Source organism: Podarcis muralis, chromosome 2, assembly GCF_964188315.1.
Source record: "Podarcis muralis chromosome 2, rPodMur119.hap1.1, whole genome shotgun sequence".
NCBI lineage: Eukaryota > Metazoa > Chordata > Lepidosauria > Squamata > Lacertidae > Podarcis > Podarcis muralis.
In genome coordinates, this window is record NC_135656.1 from 74,064,416 (window position 1) to 74,081,993 (window position 17,578).

The following is a 17,578-nucleotide window of genomic DNA, read 5'->3' on the forward strand; positions in this document are numbered from 1 at the left end:
GCTTTTCTGTGACTTGCCTGACTTCCCAGGACGGCATTCAGGTGGCCCATTAGGCACACCTTGGCATTTCTTTCCCAACCTTCTAGTGTTCAGGTTGAATGCTCTCAAAACTAGTTTTGTTCTTTTCAAAAGCTCTCTGTTGTAGTACTCTGTCATGTTCTTGCATCAGAGTCACACCAGTGTTGGAAAAGCAAGCTGTGTAAGTAGCCTAAAGGAAATGGGACAATTTAACAGCATGTTTACTCAGAAGTAAGTCCCTTTGAGTTCACTAAAAACTTGCTCCCAGGTTTTATTCTTAATATCCCTTCATCCCTGTGCAGCAAAAAAGACGTCAGTCTTCTTGCGTAAGATCGTTTTGGCTCTGCACGGCTGTTTGCCCATGTGAAATGCTTGAAGGCCAAATCCTTTTGCACGCCTGTTCTTCAAATCCAAAGGACGTTAAGAGGGTTTTCCCTCCCCCCCCCACATCGCTTTTAAATATAATACTAATTTCAAGGGTTTTGAAAGCATTAGTAAATCGCAAATTAGAAGTGCCCATGGATCATAGGAGCCAACTCCTAGAGACCAAGGTACCTTTGCACACCCCTCCAATAAAATAATTGAGGGGGCCACCCCCCAAAAGTTGATGGGCACTGCCATTCAGATGGTGGGCATGTATCGTGTTTTGTGATCAGTTATGTGGTGTGCGGCTTAGCTCCCCCCCCCCCCGTCAAATATTTCATTCAAGTTGGCCTTGGATAGGATGGATTTGGTTGAAATCAGTGCTATTTTTATCAAAAAAGAGGTTCTGGATCTCACCATGAATGCCTCCTTCTTTCTCTTAGAATGGCAATGGCACCCACCTGAGAGGTGCTGGAACTGCATTCTGCCATGTTCACTCTGAAAAAAAGCTGTGGTTAAAGTGTATCATTGAGAAAGATGTGATGTTTTCATTGGATCGTTCTCTACAATGAATATGAAAACTCTATACAGTGTCTAAAAACCATTTTGAATGACTGCATGCGCTAGAATGTGCATGCCAGGTTGGAAAGTTTTTGAATGCGGCCACCATTGAAATGTTCTACTCTGCATAATAAATCATTTGGAAATTATGACAATTATATCACTTTAAAACATTTGTTAATTTGGAGAGGCATAGAAATAAAAATAGGGACTTCAATGTGTGTGTCAAGGCAAGTGTGGAAGGTATTTGGAGTGTGGCACGCAGTACTGGACGGTGTCTCTGAAATGGCAGTAATTTGTGTTAGTTCAGAAATACCCAAGAATGAATGTGAAGACTTCAGTAGTATACCGTGTTCTATGGAGTTAGAAAAAATGGGCTGTCAAATAATCCAAATGTTACACCGGTGCAGATTTCCTTCTGAAATCTCAGGTGTAAAGGTGCTACTGACTCTTTTGGGGAGGCAATATTTTGTGCTTTTAGTGCATACCATTAAGATTACTCTGATTGTGGATGTTTACCAAAGAGAAGTAGAGAAATGATGGATACCATAATTGGCTGAGTTCCAAAGGCAGACTTAAGGCTTGGGAATTTCCGGACTTTCAGCATTAAACCCTTCCATCTTATTCTGGTTTCTTGTAACAGAACATAAAAATGCATTTGAAGGTTCTTTAGTCCATCTGAAACCTGCATAGTTCTTTAGCTCAGATTAACGTAGGAGTGGTTTCTTAAGACAGAATTGTAGTTTCTCTTAGAACTTTTTGTTGCAATGTTTATCTTCGGAGACAGAGAGAGAACAGTTTAGCATTTCCTTTTCAGGGTCCAAGGCTGCAACCCTCTAGACACAGTTACCTGGTTGTATGTCCCACCAAAGTCAATAGGGCTTTCTTCTGAGTAGACATACATAGGATCACACTGTGAACGACTAGGGGCCCAAACCAGCCACCCATTCACCCGCTTGCCATACTAGATGTGAAATGTGTCTGGAGAAAGTAGCATTTATGGTAACAAAAGTTGCTGGCAGATTTCTTTTTAGGAGATGGAGGTTGATGCGCTGACCCATAGTCCATGTCTCCGTTCAGGAAAACTGGCTGATGCTCAGGGTCATGTTACCTCGAAAAACATTGTTCTGTCAATAAATCCTGTCACTTGAACCAAGTGGGCCTCTTCGTTCCACTGCAGAGTCTGTGACTGACAGGTGGTTCTGAACCCTAGAGCACGATGGCTTCGCTTAGTCAGTTTAAGTCAGTACTTTATTGTACTGTGCTAGTCTACAAGTCAGTATATCAAATTTGGTCTGCTTTGGAAATTATCCAAAAAGTAGATCCCAGTGTTTTCCACTGCAGGTTAACCACATCTTATCTGTTATGGAAGATTCTAAACCAACTGCAGCCTGTGGTTTATGATCCTGACTTGTTCCGTAACTGGTAAACATAGTTTCTTGGATCAGAGGAAACATGAAACTGTGGTTAAGTAGAGACTTCCTGGTTAATTGTAGCCCATTCACAGGGACGAGAAAAGTGCTGTGTGCATGGCCAAAAGGCTCATTATTTTTTAATTTGTTCTTTGTATCTTTCTTCAATGATACCTTTCTCCCAAAAGAAAACAATATAACCAAACAAAGTATAAATTACTGAAGATACCATATACATATTATAAGCAAAACCGAACATTATCATTAATTTAAGAGAGATATTCATGGAATTAGCAATTATAATATATTCATATAGTAATCAAGTCCTTTCAATAATATTGTTATTAAGCCAAATAAGATAATCTGAATGCGGCCATTCTGTATTTTGCTTTCTTCTTCATCTTCTCTGCATATTTCTGTATGAAGGAATTGTGTGGCATTCCTTCTAGTTTTTATGAAAGTAACCCTGTGTGAATGAACTCCATTAGAAGGCCTGTGGTAAATGCATGAAACTATTTTACTGTCTTGTGCACAATGTCAGGGCTTGCTAAAATGTTTAGATACCAAAGCCTTTCTTTAGCGTGGCTCAAACTCTGATCCATTTCTGTATTGGTGATCCTCCTTTCTGGAGGGCTTTAGTACAGAGCTAACCTTGTTGCCATTTTGTTTTGCATGTGCTCCAAGGATCTTCATTCCCTGGCCTCCAGCAGTGAGATGGTAGGCCCTTGTCCTCCTCAAAGTCTATTTCACTTCTTTTGGTGACAATTCCCCAATATACTGTATATAGCATTATCCATTGTCCTCTACAATGAACCGTTTTCTGAAATGGTTCTGCATTTATTTGCTGTTCCTGTTTCTTCTCTTCACTTGCCCTCAGTACGTACTCAGATTCCCAGGAGTCTTTACACTGAGAAGATGGTAGACTTGGTGATGTGTGTTCCTCCTCCCTCACAGTTATGTTTTCCTTATGGAGCTCCTTCTCTTGCATGTGCCAGCTCTCACCTCAAGCTCAAAGCCTCTTTTTAAGAGGAAGAGCTACTGTCGTTCTGTAGAAGCCACTTCACCCTGTAATGCAACCATTTTCAGTAATGGTAAACAATTATTGCCTCCTTCCTGCCTCAGCAGTGTGTTGAGTTAATCCATTGCAGTCCCTCATGGTGTGGTGAGAAGTTCCAGTCTCAAGTCAGCCAACATCTCTTCAGGCATGCCATCCCCACCCTCCCTCTCTGTGCCTCTGTTTCTCTCTCCAAATGCCTTATTGGGGTATCCTAAACATTACTGATGCAATCTTTGTGGAGCACAGAGCAATGTAAATACTGAAATATAAATATGACTCCTTAAAATTAGCCTCATTAAAATATTTTGTAAACCTTGAGTTTTCCCCAAGCCTGTTGACACTCCCCCCTTGTGCATGGATGTTGCCATGTTGGGTATATATAAGATTCACAGTCGTGGAATTAATTTATCATTTAACTATAGAGTAATTTGGGGGGTGGGGAGGTCAGGAATCAGTGGGACTCCAGGGCTTCCTTATTTCTCAGCCTGCTGGCTCGCTTTTGTGCCATTGCAAGAAGGTGAGGGCTAAAGAGTCTTTTTAGCCTCTGTTTTTATTACCTTACATTTAAAGTAAGTTCAAACTCACTTCCGAGCTACCAAGTATCATAGTAAGTTACCTAGTTTGTTTATTCATTTGATTGTATTTACAGTCCATGTTAACTTCAAGCATCTCAAAAGTAGTATACATAGTCTTCACCCCAGCCTGAACTATATCAAAACTTGTAGGGTAGCGGAGGCTGAGAGATTGTGACTGGCCCCAAATCATGTCATAACTTTGTGTATGAATGGGAATTTGAACCCTGGGCTCCCAGTCCTATTTCAACACTCTATCCACCATACCACACTGGCTATCATTTGCTTGGGAACTTCGTTTATACAGTGAAGTGGAGGATATGTGGCTGAACCCCTGTACATTTTCTTGGCTGGTCTTTCCCTGTGAAAGTGGGACAGATTATGTTGCTAGTGCTGCCTTCTTATAATATGAATTGAGAAATTTTCTAGAAAAGGGAATGCTGACCTGAATAGCGAATGGCATTCTTATGAAAGTGCATAATGTGACGTTTAGTGTGAGCGTGTATTGGGGGAAGATGTTAATGCTGCCCTCCTGTTGCACTTGTGCACCATGCAGACACAACCTCAGTCCAACCGAAAGCATTTGGCCACGTTTTTGGATGGCGTTCCCTCCCCCCCCCCCCCCGTTTGACTCTTATTATACTGGTCAACAGAAAAAGTAATTGTGTACTTTCCATTGAAAAATGACCACATCCTCTTTGCACACAATACGAAACAAAAACCTACATCAACACTCGAAACCGCTTTCCCTGCCATTGTGCAATCAGTCACGTATGCTTGCTTGGCCCCACTGAGTGCATGCTCAAGACTGGGGGGCTGAAGCCATCACCTTCAAGTCCAGCTGGGTTTTGAAAAGCTGGCTGGTTCCTCTCTCCCCCCCCCCTCGCCCCCAAAGTCAAGGCAGAACCCGTTGCAGAAATTTCACCTCCAAAAAATGGGCATCTGTGCCTAGTGAAGCAGCTCTTCTGTATCTGAGGTGGTATACCTGTTGGCAACATCTTAGACTAGGAGTGGGGAATCTCTTTCAGCCTGAAGACTTTGCTACCTTACGGGCAACCTTGGAAGGGTGGGCACATGCCAGTGGTGGGTGAGGCCAGAGGCAAAGGTAGACTGAGCAATGGGTGTAACAGCAGGCTGGATTCCAGCCTCACAAAAGCCAGAGGTTTTAACACTATCCCACACTGTTCTCTATCTGTTTAGGGAAGCTTTTAATGTTTTAATGAGGCAGAGCAGTGAGGTGGGTGGGAGGGCACAGCCGGGGAAAAGTTTAAAGGGCCTAGAGTGCCGCATTCTTAACCCATGGGGCAGATGGTTTCCACCCCCTTTTTAAGGATTGTGTTCTCCTGGAGTGCTTAGCGGCCCTTCTTGGCTATTAGCTCAGCCCACAATACGTGAAGACTTTCAGGTAACTCTTTTCTCTTGTCTCTGTCACAATGTGACTCCGTTTCCCTACGTTCTGCATGACAGATGGTAGTGGGCTGTTGCTGCTGCCCATCAGTGGTTGAATACCCTCACCTTGAGGAGGTAGGCGGCATTGCCTGCATTTTGCTTTCTGCTCTCGCTGGGGGTGTGGTGGGGGATTCTTTCTCTTGATTGCCAGTTTGGTTGCATCCTTCTCTGTGTTCTCTCAAAGAAACAAACATTCCCAACAAACCAGAGTTCCATTCCTGTGATGCTCACCAAGTGAGCGTGGGTCCCATTTTTCTAAATGGCGAGAGAAATAAGTTCCCTAATGGGAGATGTGGATTTCTAACAGAAAGAATCTGATTCCCCACCTTCCTTTTTGGAATGGTTTTGGTGTATATTGGTGAGCAAGTTTTGCTGATAGTGTAATCTGAATGGGCGTTAGAGATCTTCACTAATTCAGGGCCTATTCTGTGGAGGATTCCTTGCAACGCATGTAATTGCTTAAATGCTATCGTGATAAATGTGGCACAGAGTGAGTGCTCCTGGATAAAAAAAATAATCACAGGAATTCAAGATAAATATGTTAAAGGGGGTGTTTATTTTTGAATTTGAAGGACATCAGGACAATCCTTACAATTCAGCCAAAGAATGTGGAAGCCTCTCCCGGTTTCTGTCTCGTGATGATAAATTTAGTAGGCTGCTTTGGGGACGCATAGAAAATGCCTCTGTATAGTAAGGATTTGTGCAGGTGAGATTGGGAGAGTGTTCCCTACACCGTGGGCAAGAGTTTAACTTATTTATTTACTGCATAGCGTTGAATGAGACCATCCCTGTAGTCTCAGGTCCAAGCAGATTGCTATGTGATCTCCTGGCTTCCATTTTAAATCCTGATCCTCATTCGAACACTGGGGCTGGCTGAGACAAAATGTTGGCCTTCAGAGCATTTTCAAAAGATTGGGGGAAGCTCCAGGCCTTGGTTAGAAGCTAGCAGCAAACCAAAGTGAGGTTAAATGTGTGGTTGTGTTTATCCCTACCACCACTACCTTCTGAAGAAACAACCATGGAAATGGAAATGAGTGATCAGGATTGAGACTATACCATGTGAAGAGGGAGATTTCACCCTCTCCTGTGCTGCAGTCCCAGTGAAAATGCCCCCCAGACATCTGCTGCTACCCTCAGGAAGAAAGCTTCTGTTGATGCTTCCTTCCCAGGACGGGGTTGCAACTTCAGAAGTGGGGAGGAATCCCAATTGTGGCAGGATCTGTATTTTCTGTGTATACTACATAGGACTGTTCAGGACATTTAAACTGCCATTCACCACCACCTCATGTGGCTGCAAGTTCCTTAAATGAAGAACTACTTTCTTATGTCTGTCCTAAATGGCGTTTTCACAAGTTTGTCTTGTAGTTTTGGGTTCTCTGCCTCCTTTGTAGTTAGTAATACAGGGGTAGCCAACATGGTGCCCTGCTCTCCTCAGTCCCAGCCAGCATGACCCAACTGGCTACTCCTGAAATAATACAGCATGATCTATTTTAAGTAGTATTATTTTCAGGCATTCCACATTTCCGGCTTTCTAACTGTGTCACTCATGGATTCTTCTACAGACCAGTTCCTTATTCTGATACTTAATATATTCCAAATTATATATGGGCAGAGCTGGGATTTTAATAATTTTTCATCTACCGGAAAATGACATTTCTCTCTCACGATAAAAAGCAAAGCCTCGCTTTCACTCCTTTATCAAGAACGAAAGTGAAATATTGATAGTTACTCAATGAAGCGTGTGACCTATTTCTTGCTCTTCTATAAAGCAGGAAGCAAAAAGCTAATGATTTTTCCTCTGGTGACACTATGCAAAGCCTTATAAGGCTGTGGTCTACAGCCACTTGCAGTTATTTTGGAATGAATTTATTATTATTATTTTAAAGCTAAGAGAGACTGCCAGGATGTGTGTGTGTGTTAGTGCACCAAAGTCGCCAGAATTAGTCACAACATTTCCCCTTCTTAAGACTGTATTTTAATTATTATTTTTTTAAAAAACATGTGACATTTGAACTGCAACAATTAAACAGTTTCATAAATCTAATGAGAAACTTCCTTTCTCTCTCCTCTGTAAATCTTGTCCCACCCCTCCACAAAGACTTCTCTGATTTAAAAACAAGACAAAACATGGGCAGATACAAAAGAATATGGTATGTGTGGTGGAGAAGGGTTGGATAAAGATCAGAACAGATGTACAATTTGGTTTTCAATGAAAGCTTCTATTCAGAACATATGGAATACACTTGACCAAAAATTGGGGAGGGGTTGCATGTGTTTTTCTTTTCAGCTGGGCTAATGTTAGGGGCTAGCTCAGGGAGCCTGATTTCTGGGTCTTTTGTGCTGGGCCCCATATCTTCTGCCCCTTTCCTCAACTTAAACTTTGCTTTTAAAGTTGCTGGCAAGACCCCAGCCACTCACCGTCTTAATTTGCTCAGAGACCTAAATTGGCGCATATATATATATATATATATATATATATATATATATATATATATGCTTTCGTAGATTTTCACGGGTACAGGAATGCAGGTTTTGGTGTCCTCGGGTATCTTCCCGTGTAAAAGCTCTGTTCCAGTAACAAGAAGCCGAAAGCACCAGCCTGAAGATGACGAGTGAGACCTCGTCGAAACGTCGCCTAGACACCCCAACTTTTACACGGGAAGATACCCGAGGACACCAAAACCTGCATATATATATATATATATATATATATATGAGAACACATGCAAATTTCTTTCATATTCCATTTCCCAGAGGGTTTTTTAGGTACTGAGAAGCGCCCCTGCTTGCAACTGCCTACCAAACCTGGTGGTGGTGTTTTGAAAGCAGACTTTGCCAGTGCCTCAATGCAAATATTGCCCCAGGATTCTTCTTCTGTCCTCCAGACTGATCCTTTTACTCTGCAACTGCGTCAGTCTAGGGAGCAGGGCACCAGGCTTCTCCACTGGTCCTCTCCTTGGTCCAGCATTGTGGACAGGCTCCATCCCCATGTGCCATGGCAGCTGCTAGCAGCCCCTTGCCACAGGCTCTTCCCCTTCCAGGATGCATCAGCTTCTGAGCGCCCCGAGCCCCAGCAGCATGGCTTGTGTTTTGCTGTCACCTTCGTTGCTTTCCTCCTTCCTTCATTTCACCTCTGTTCCTTTCCCCCCATCCCCACCCCTGTTAAACAGGTCAAGACTGAAATCAGCGTCGAAAGCAAACACCAGACCCTCCAGGGACTGGCTTTTCCTTTGCAGCCAGAAGCTCAGCAGGCCATCCAGTTACTAAAACAGAAGAAGATCAATTACATCCAGCTGGTGAGAAGTCCCTTTTTCACTATTCGGTTTGGCCTTTTGAACACCTCTTGGACTTCTGTGCAAGCCCTGCTTGTTCAAAGGCTCTTGGTTTCCCCCGAGCCAAATGTTGTTCTGAAGTGTGTCCTCTTGCCTTTGTTTATACAGAAGCTGGACCTGGAACGGGAGACCATAGATTTGGTCCACACCAACGCCACTGAGATAGCAGACCTGCCTAAAAGAATTCCTCAGGATTCGGCCCGTTACCACTTCTTCCTGTATAAGCACTCTCACGAGGGAGATTATCTGGAGTCAGTTGGTAAGCTTTGGCCAAATCTACAGCCTTGTCTTTGTGGTTTTTTTACAGACGAGAATTTTGCTTGCCCTTTGCAAACTGTATCTGTGCCTGTTCATTCATTCATCCTTCCTTCCCTCCCTCTAGACAGGCATAGGGATTTATTTTCTGAATGTATCAAAGGGCTCTCCCCACCAGTGCAGATTCTTCTGTCCATGAATCTGTGAGAATGTGCCTTTTAAGTCCTTTCTGATGATATGTATTTGCTCATGCAATTTCTCCAGTGCCAGAAGCCTCATAAGCCATTGGTTTAGTGCAGTGATGGCCAAACTTGTCCCTCCAGCTCTTTTGGGACTACACTTCCCATCGTCCTTGACCACTGATCCTGTTAGCTAGGGATGATGAGAGTTGTAGTCACATAGCAGCTGGAGGGCCAAGTTTGGCCATCACGGGTTTAGTGCAAAGAATTCCAATATAACTAATACTAGAGCTTTTGGAAACAATACAGTACATGAAAAGGAAGATGCTCACCTGCAAAACTTTTTCCTACTCTTTGTGTTCTGCACTTCCTTCCAGTATAGTTGTTGCATGCATGGTTTCGCTCCCTATAGTTTTGTGGAATTAATCATGGCCGGACCCAGGGATGACTGATTGCCCTGTTTTCTCTTCCTTGCAGTATTCATCTACTCCATGCCTGGTTACAAATGTAGCATCAAGGAGCGCATGTTGTACTCCAGTTGCAAGAGCCGACTGCTTGACTCCGTGGAACAAGATTTCTGCCTAGAGATTGCAAAGAAGGTAAGCCTAGGCTGCCGCCACCCCTTGACCCTTAAATTTATATTTGATGAAATCCTCCTCCTTCCATATGGACACTGGGAGCTGTGGATGGTGTGAAGGACTGGTGGGACAGTAGATGAAGATTCTTCCAGAGGAATTCCTCAGGACCCAGTATATAGCTTGGGGAAGTGTCCCGACGTTGGTCTTAAAAACCTTAAGACATCTAAGCCATCTAAGGAAACTGTGCTTTGTCCCTAAGATCAGATTGCAGATTGCAGATTGGAAAATTGCTGATTTTTAAAAAAAAGGATCCAAGGGACTACAAGCCAGTTAGCTTAACTTGTGTTTTGGGAAAACAGGTGGAAACCATTATTAAGGATAGAATTACCAAGCATCTGAAAGAAGAGTTCTTTGCAGTCATGGGATGAGAGGACAGGTCCTCTCTTAGATGAGTAACTGCTTAAGGAAAAGGAAGCAGAGAATAGGAATAACTGGATAGTTCTCACAGTAGGGGGGGGGGGAGGATGAAGGAACTCTTGGCCAAGAGAAATTTCAAAATTGCATGGCTGACCTACAAAATGATGAGGAGCTGTGATACTCAGATTCTGGAGACGAAAAGTAGATCTGGTTGGAAGCAACATTTTAGAGTTGCTGCTGGATGGTAGAAACGATTTTGGGAAAAGAGGTGGACGAGGGAGGTAAGAGAGTGGCATTACGAGGAAGACAGTCCTTGTCTCATCTGAGATGTAGGTGTTTTCAGAGGCCAAGGCAGAGGACTGCATCTCCTCTTTCCTCTTTGCCAGATTGAAATTGATGATGGAGCTGAGCTGACAGCAGAGTTCCTGTATGATGAGGTCCACCCCAAGCAGCATGCCTTCAAGCAGGCCTTTGCCAAACCCAAGGGGCCTGTGGGAAAGAGGGGACAGAAGCGACTTATCAAAGGACCAGGCGAGAATGGTGAAGACAGTTAAACCCTCATGGACAGGAGGACGGGTCAGGAAAGGGGCTGCGGGTGCCTACCAGCCTCCGGAATCGCAGCTCCAACCAAATCCACCTCTCTGCATCTGAGCCTGTCCACCGAACTCCAGAGCTGTTTCCTCCATCTCTTCTTTCAAAGTCGTCTCCACCTGGTTTCGTTAGGGGGAGGGAGGGTAGGAATCTGGGGGCAGGGAGGAAGAGAGAACCTCCAAGCCATTTCTCTTCCTTTTTGCTCTGTCGTTGTGTAAATCCTGGGAGGGGGGGAAACCATAACTGTTCTAGATTGAAATGACTCTTAAAACCGATGCTCCTGTTTACTGCTTCATATTGTGACCTGGTTTACTTGGAAACGGCACCGCTCAAAGGATTTTCTTCACCACTTATCTGGGGTGGGGTATTCACACGCAAAGAGCAGAACTCTACCCACCCCCCACCCCCATAAAAACACCCTCCAAATGCCTTTTCTCTCACTGTTACAAAACAGTGCATCAATAGTCTTTGGAACTTCCCATACCATTAATGTCATGCTTTACCAAGATGGCAAGTTTGCCTAGGAGTTGACTCAGTACTCACTATTTGAGGTTTAAGGAGTGTGTTCCAGGGATTAACACTGCAGCAGGATCTCCCCTCCCCCTTTTTTGTTTAAAACCTTGGAGTTGGTGGGGGAGGTGCTAGAGGTTAGTGGGATTTGCTCAAACGACACAGGTGTGTTTTTTGGATGAAGAAAAGCTGTTCATCTCCAGGCAGCTGAAGGAGAGGCTGATAGTTCCTGATAGCCGCTCTCATTTCACCAGTGAAGAGGCTTGGCGTCCAGTTCCAGGCCTTACCAGGTAGCCTTGTTTGTGGCTCCACAAATCCACATACAGGTCCTGGGTTTCACTGTCCACTTTTATGAGTTTTGTAAAGCTGTTTCTCCCCCAACCTCCTCTGCCTCACTTTGATGGCTCATTGCCTCACGCTGTTGCAGCCACATGAGAAGACAAGAGCAATTAGAAATCAGGAAGTGCAATCCCTGCCCAGTTCCTCTTGGTTGGCTGCTTGACATTCTTAATTTAAGGCTGCCACTTCTTCTTCTTTTCATGTCACCTCCATGTATAGCTCTGGTATGCTTTACCACACGTTGCCACACCAGCGCCTCACCTTGCAGTTGGCTCCCAGCCAAATGGCCATGTCAACTTACCTAGCTGTTGCTCTGACTTACAGGAACTGCCTTTTCTCAAGCTAGATGGTTCCAAATATTGCATTCAGCTGGCTGTTGGCTGTGAAGCCTTTGGGCTCCTCGGCCCAGTGATGTATTTGCTCAGGTGTCGCCCTCCTCCTCCTCCCTCAATCGTGACACCTGCACTGGCACCTGTAGCTTACGATGCAAAACCAGGCTGATCCTTAGCTATACAGTAAAGCTTTGCCAAGCTAAGGGAATGTTGGCACTTCCACAGGATGCTGAACGGGTTGTCTTCTTCATGGGATGCACTTTCCCCATGACAGATGTTGTTCACTGTGGCAGGAATGTTCTGTGCCCCAGAGTGGTTGCTGCAGATCCATGTAAACCAGGTGGAAGGAAAGGGCAGCTGCTGGTGTGACGGTGTTACCCATGTGCAGGGGGGCTGGAGCAGCTCATGATGGAAGGGCAGTTGCATTGCCAGGGGTGTTGGTGGTGTTGGTGGTGGAAGAAGTCTTCTCGATCCACTCTGAATGCAAGAGTAGAGGTAGGCCCTGACTCAGCTCAAGCCAGCAATGTGACCCAGATTGGGGACTTCTGACAACCATTGTAGTAGATGACGATGTGTTCATTCCATGGGGGTCACTGAATTTAACGTGCATGATTAAACTTCTCCTTCTGACCCCTGGGGAGCTTCTTAGTGGTCTGTTTTGTATCTCATAAAAAAACAACAACCTCCACACAAATGCTAAGCCTTTTTTCTCTCTTTTCTTTTCTTACATAGCCAATTGTGTGGTGTTAGCTTGATGGCTTTGAATCGTGATTTCTTCCCTGCCCCTCCCTCCACCCCCCTTTTATGAAGTCAGTGTATTCTTTTGAAGTCTACAGAAGAGGCAGATAAGTTAAGCAGCAAAGAATGCTGCAACAGTTGTGAAGGAAAGAGCCTGGGTTTTCTCTAGCTCGCTCATTCCCATGGTGGAAACAGCTGGGACTTGGGCCTACGAGTCAAGAAAGGAAGGGCAGGTTTCTCCAAGTTCAAAGCACACTGCCCTAGGGCACTTTCAAGTATCTGGCTTTTTAAAAATGATTTAAAAAATACAGAACAGCTCATGCCATAATTTCAGAGGAGAAACCTAGATTTTAACTCTCCCATAATCTTTTTATTTTCCTGAGAGGTGTGCTGGCGGGATTTGGAAGGACAGTCTCTTCTAACTTTTAAGAATTTCCTCCACATTGTACAGCAGGCCTTGCTTCCAGTTTGTAACGCTCAGAAGACATTGATTAGGTTCAAAGTTTGGCCTAGCTCAGCATGTCATGTTCAGCCAACACGATCCAGATTCAAATAGGGATATTGAAATCCTCTACTGGGGGTTTCCCCTCTCTTTTGCCTATATTTTCTGTGACCAAAACCCAAACTGTCAAGCTACATTCAGGGACTGGCAGTAGTAGATTGTATCACTCCTCCACCCCCAATTCTTGTTCCTAGAGCACCGTAACTGTTGACAACTCTAGGCCAGGAGTTGCCAAGCTGGTGCACTCCACATGTCAAACTCCAGTTCTCATCAGCCCCTGCTAGCATGATGGGAGTTGCATTCAAACAACATTTGAAGGACACCACACTGGCTGTCCCTGCTCTAGGCTCCCCCCCCCACCTCCCCGACCACCATTATTTGGCTTATCCCTAACCCCCCACCTCCCAGTAACAATCCTGTGGGGCAAGTCTGCATTCTAGGTGGAGTGTGCTATGCACGTGTGGGGTTATCTAGCCCACCTGTGCTTTCATTCATGTGCTTCTGGATGTTGCCACCCTCTGTGGGCATTTTTACTGCCACTGTGAGACATAGTGAATCAGCGAAAAGCTTTCTTGTCTTGAGATAATGCATACTGGTGCCTCTGTCATCCCATTCCCTCAGGAATGTGCAAGAAGTCAAACATTTTTAAGAGCATCTACCCAAGGCCCCAAGCAAAGGGACACCCAGATGTGAGCATTTGCTGACTCAGATGTATTTTCCATTCTGTAGCTGGAAGATGGTAACCAGCATGTCACAGAGGAGACATTTCTTTGGGATCCCCACCACTGCCAAAGATTAATCAAACAAGGATTTCATTCCATTTTAAGTTTGCCTAGCAAGGTCACTGTTGACATGTTCTCTGCCATGTTCTGTTTAATGGATTAGCCCCGTGTCCCAAAGGAATTTGGTGGCTAAAGCAACCAAGACCTAGCTTGGCCTTGTGTGATACTTGGACTCCATTAGATTGGTCTGAATCTATTCTTTTGCTGTATTAATACAGAACATTACCATGTAATGGTGATGGTCCAATCAGCAGTCTCAAGTGCATGATCAGTTATAATTTAAGGACCTGTCAGAACTTCCATGAAGGAAAAAGAGAGAATTGGTAGCCTACATCTCAGTACTCCCTTTCTTGTCTCATTTTCTCCTCTCCACTAACACTAAAGGCCAAATCTCAGGATTTCAGAGAGACTAGCTACAGAATTGTTGTGTCTCCCACCACCTACCCACTGACCCATGAACATGACTGGTCCCTGTGGTTACTCCACTATGCGATCTAAATATCTGGAGCTTCTCTCTTTTAGGGAGGGGTAACCCTTGTTTCCAAGGTGATGAGAAGACTTTCAAAATCAGCCATGCTGGATGAAGATCACAATTATGTGACAATCCCATAAATATCCAGCCTTCCCGCACCCCATCCTTCACAAGTATCCATCCAATCTGCACAATAAAAAACTCTCCCCCCCCCCCACCTTAACTGGTTTGGAGGAATCACCCCAGCACTGGAAAGCTTCTAAGCTGGAGAGGAATGTTACTCAGAGCATGGGAGATCCTTCCTCCTGTGGGTATTCTCAGGTATCTCTGCTTGTGGAAATCATTTCCCACCCCTAAAACATTCTCCAAATTTATTAGACTGGATTAGAATCAATGAGTCAAGATAACGTCGTAATTTTGCCATCTAGGAGTCAAGTCAGAAAAACAGAAGACATGGTTTCTTCCCTTTTAAAATGTTTCAGTTTATTTTAGTGGGCCCACTAATATTGCATCATTATGGTGGCCAAGGTAGTTGCTGTACTTTCATTTGGAATTTGTTTTGACTTGAATCATTTTGGCGCTATATGGAAGCCCAGGGGCAATGTTTTGAAGGGCCCCGATGTGGCAGGAGCCCATAGACCATTGAGACTATGCTACTACTGAAGAACGGTAGAGTATTCCTGCACATGCTCAGTGGAGGCTGCGATAGGTTTAGTGCACACTCTGCTCTAGCAGGTGCTTAGCTTTAGTGGCTGAAAGGCAGGGCCAATGGGCAGCGTGGTAAAAGTGATCGCAGCCATCACTTGACTGTAACTTGCCACAGTGACGAGCAGGCCAGAAACTACCACTACCTTATTCACACTAACAGCACGCAGAATCTTAACATGAGCACCAGAGGTTTGGAGAAACTTAGGAAATGCACATTCCTGATTGGACTGGGTGATGATGTGGATTTGTAGATTATGGGGGAGGCAGGGCACACTGTACTGAATGCTGTATTTTCTAAAAAATAAAAAGTATTTTTAAAACAGTTGGTTTTTGTGTATTTCTTTGGTAGGTTGTTGGCTACTTGAAAGTTCACTATGCAAAGACCGCAATCTGGCAGAGACTCAGTTATTGGTGGTACCAAGGTGGTACTTCCGGTGGCTAGTTCTGTGCACCAAAGGGAGATGGTGCTCCATTTGCTTCTAACAGCCCATCTCCCAAACTCTGTCACTGCTCAGTTTACTGACTTGTTTTGAGAATGTTGCTGATGTTCTTCTGCCTTCTTGGCTGGTTCCAGCACAGCAGAGTGTACGGCAAGCGGAGAAATGTGAGATCTGTTTCTTTTGTTGTTTTGCAGCTGCTCAGAAAAATAACAAAATATCCCTTTGTTTTACTGCATAGAAAAGCTGTTCATCATCAACATGCGCTCAAGGCTGAGAGCAACTTGCCCAAGTTAGAGTAGGTGTTTTGCAAGAGCATGAGGAGGAAGAAGATTCCTGTGAAATAGAATGTACACACTTGACCCCAAGTGTACTTAACTTAATAGTAGCTGAAACTTGACATTTTGGTGAGTATTCCTGCTCTGAGAGATCTTGAGGACGAGTAGTTCTATTTGCTGTGAATTTTGTAATAAGTAGGGTAATTTCCTAAGTGAGTAGAAAGAGGCATTCACCCATGTAATCTGGGTGGCTGCTCCCAGACTCTGGAGAAGGTAGACTGGCTCCCTCTTAGTGGTCTCCGCTAGCAAACGGAAGACCTTGTTCCAACAAGTTTTGCGGAATTGACTGCTTTTAATGAAAGGGCTGGTGTGGTTTTTTTGTTGTGATTATTTGTATGTTTAAAACCAATTATATCTATCGAGTTTTAATTCTATTAATGTTTAATTATTTTTTAATAGCCCCCCCCCCATTTTTAGCAATTCTTGTTTTTATCTATAAGCTGCCCTGAGTCCCATTTGGGGGGTGGGGGGAGTGAGGTATAAATAAATACATAATATGAATCCTGTTCATGTTCCCAGAATCAAGCCAGAGCTGCCATGCACATAATGGGACACAGTTATGGATCCTGTTCTTGTTCCTGTATGAGAGTCATTTCATTCTGAATCTCTTTAGTCTCAGCACTAAAAACAGCTTGTGGCTAACTAGTTTTAGGCACCTGTAGACCACAGTCTACTTCATCTTAGGTGTGATAGGATGTGGGTTTCTTTAATAAGCTTGATGTGACATTCTGGCACATTGAGGTGAGTGAGGGGGACACTAGGAGGAAGGCACAGAAGTTCACATGTTCTGCACATGATAGCAAGTCTGGCAGGTGAGGTCATAAGAAATATGGATTGAGTGGCAAGGTCGCCTCATAGCAAAGCTACCCCCTAACTGCTTTGCTAGGAATGCAACTCAACCCAGCTTATTTTCAGCCCACATTCTTACCACACCAGTTTGGCCATGGGTCTTTGAGGGCTCAATTAATGCAATATTCCCCCACACACACACACACACACTTTTACCTACTTACTTAATCTTCCTGTAAACTATTATGTGTGGCATAGTGGCCTGTTTTCTAGATTGGAAAATGCACTCTTGTCTTTCGTATTGGCTGCAAAAAAATTGTCTTTCACTCTTGTTAAAAAAAAAAGTGCCTTACCTCCAGGGGCATTAATTTTCAAGCTAACATGTCCACTCACCTATTACATTTCAACCATATGTATCTGCTGGTATTTCCTATGGTGAAGCAGCAGTGTGGATCTCCCATCGGTTGGGGGAACAGGACATGATTGTGTGCCAATAGGCTGGGACTCCCAACCACTTGCCTAATTGTGTGTATGGAAATGGATGTCTCCCCATCACCCCTTCTGGTGTTCAGCCTTGCAAACCCCAGTGTGTGTGTAGCAAGCAGGTGCATAAATTATGAATCAACCCCAGCCGAAAATCATGCGTTCAGTTTATAGATAAAGGTCACTGTACTAATTTAGTCAAGCCTTTTCCTTAAGCGTTTGCGGTAGCCAGCTTGACAACAAGAATACAAGTTTGTGTCTCTGGAATGTGCAAGGGACAAGTCGGAGCAAAGGCAGGAATGCAGACCCCTCATAAAAAGGGAGATATTGTCTGTAGCCAGCATGTAAGATCACCCTAATTGCT

The 17,578-nt window shown here is 44.2% G+C and overlaps 1 protein-coding gene across 7 annotated transcripts in view; it reads left to right on the forward strand.

Annotated features, from left to right (window-relative positions):
* Positions 1 to 15,489, forward strand: part of TWF2 (twinfilin actin binding protein 2) — a 62,148-nt gene extending 46,659 nt beyond the window's left edge. For 3 of the 7 annotated variants that reach the window (XM_028718757.2, XM_077924787.1, XM_028718759.2), the window contains 6 exons: positions 3,039 to 3,071; positions 5,451 to 5,507; positions 8,603 to 8,728; positions 8,873 to 9,023; positions 9,676 to 9,797; positions 10,580 to 15,489. In XM_028718757.2, coding sequence (XP_028574590.1) covers positions 3,039 to 3,071; positions 5,451 to 5,507; positions 8,603 to 8,728; positions 8,873 to 9,023; positions 9,676 to 9,797; positions 10,580 to 10,747 — 657 coding nt within the window. In that variant the 3' untranslated portion in view covers positions 10,748 to 15,489. The remainder of the gene's footprint in view (positions 1 to 3,038; positions 3,072 to 5,450; positions 5,508 to 8,602; positions 8,729 to 8,872; positions 9,024 to 9,675; positions 9,798 to 10,579) is intronic. The other 4 variants (XM_028718758.2, XM_077924788.1, XM_028718760.2 and 1 more) reach the window with 2 other exon arrangements.
* Positions 15,490 to 17,578: the final 2,089 nt, after the last annotated feature.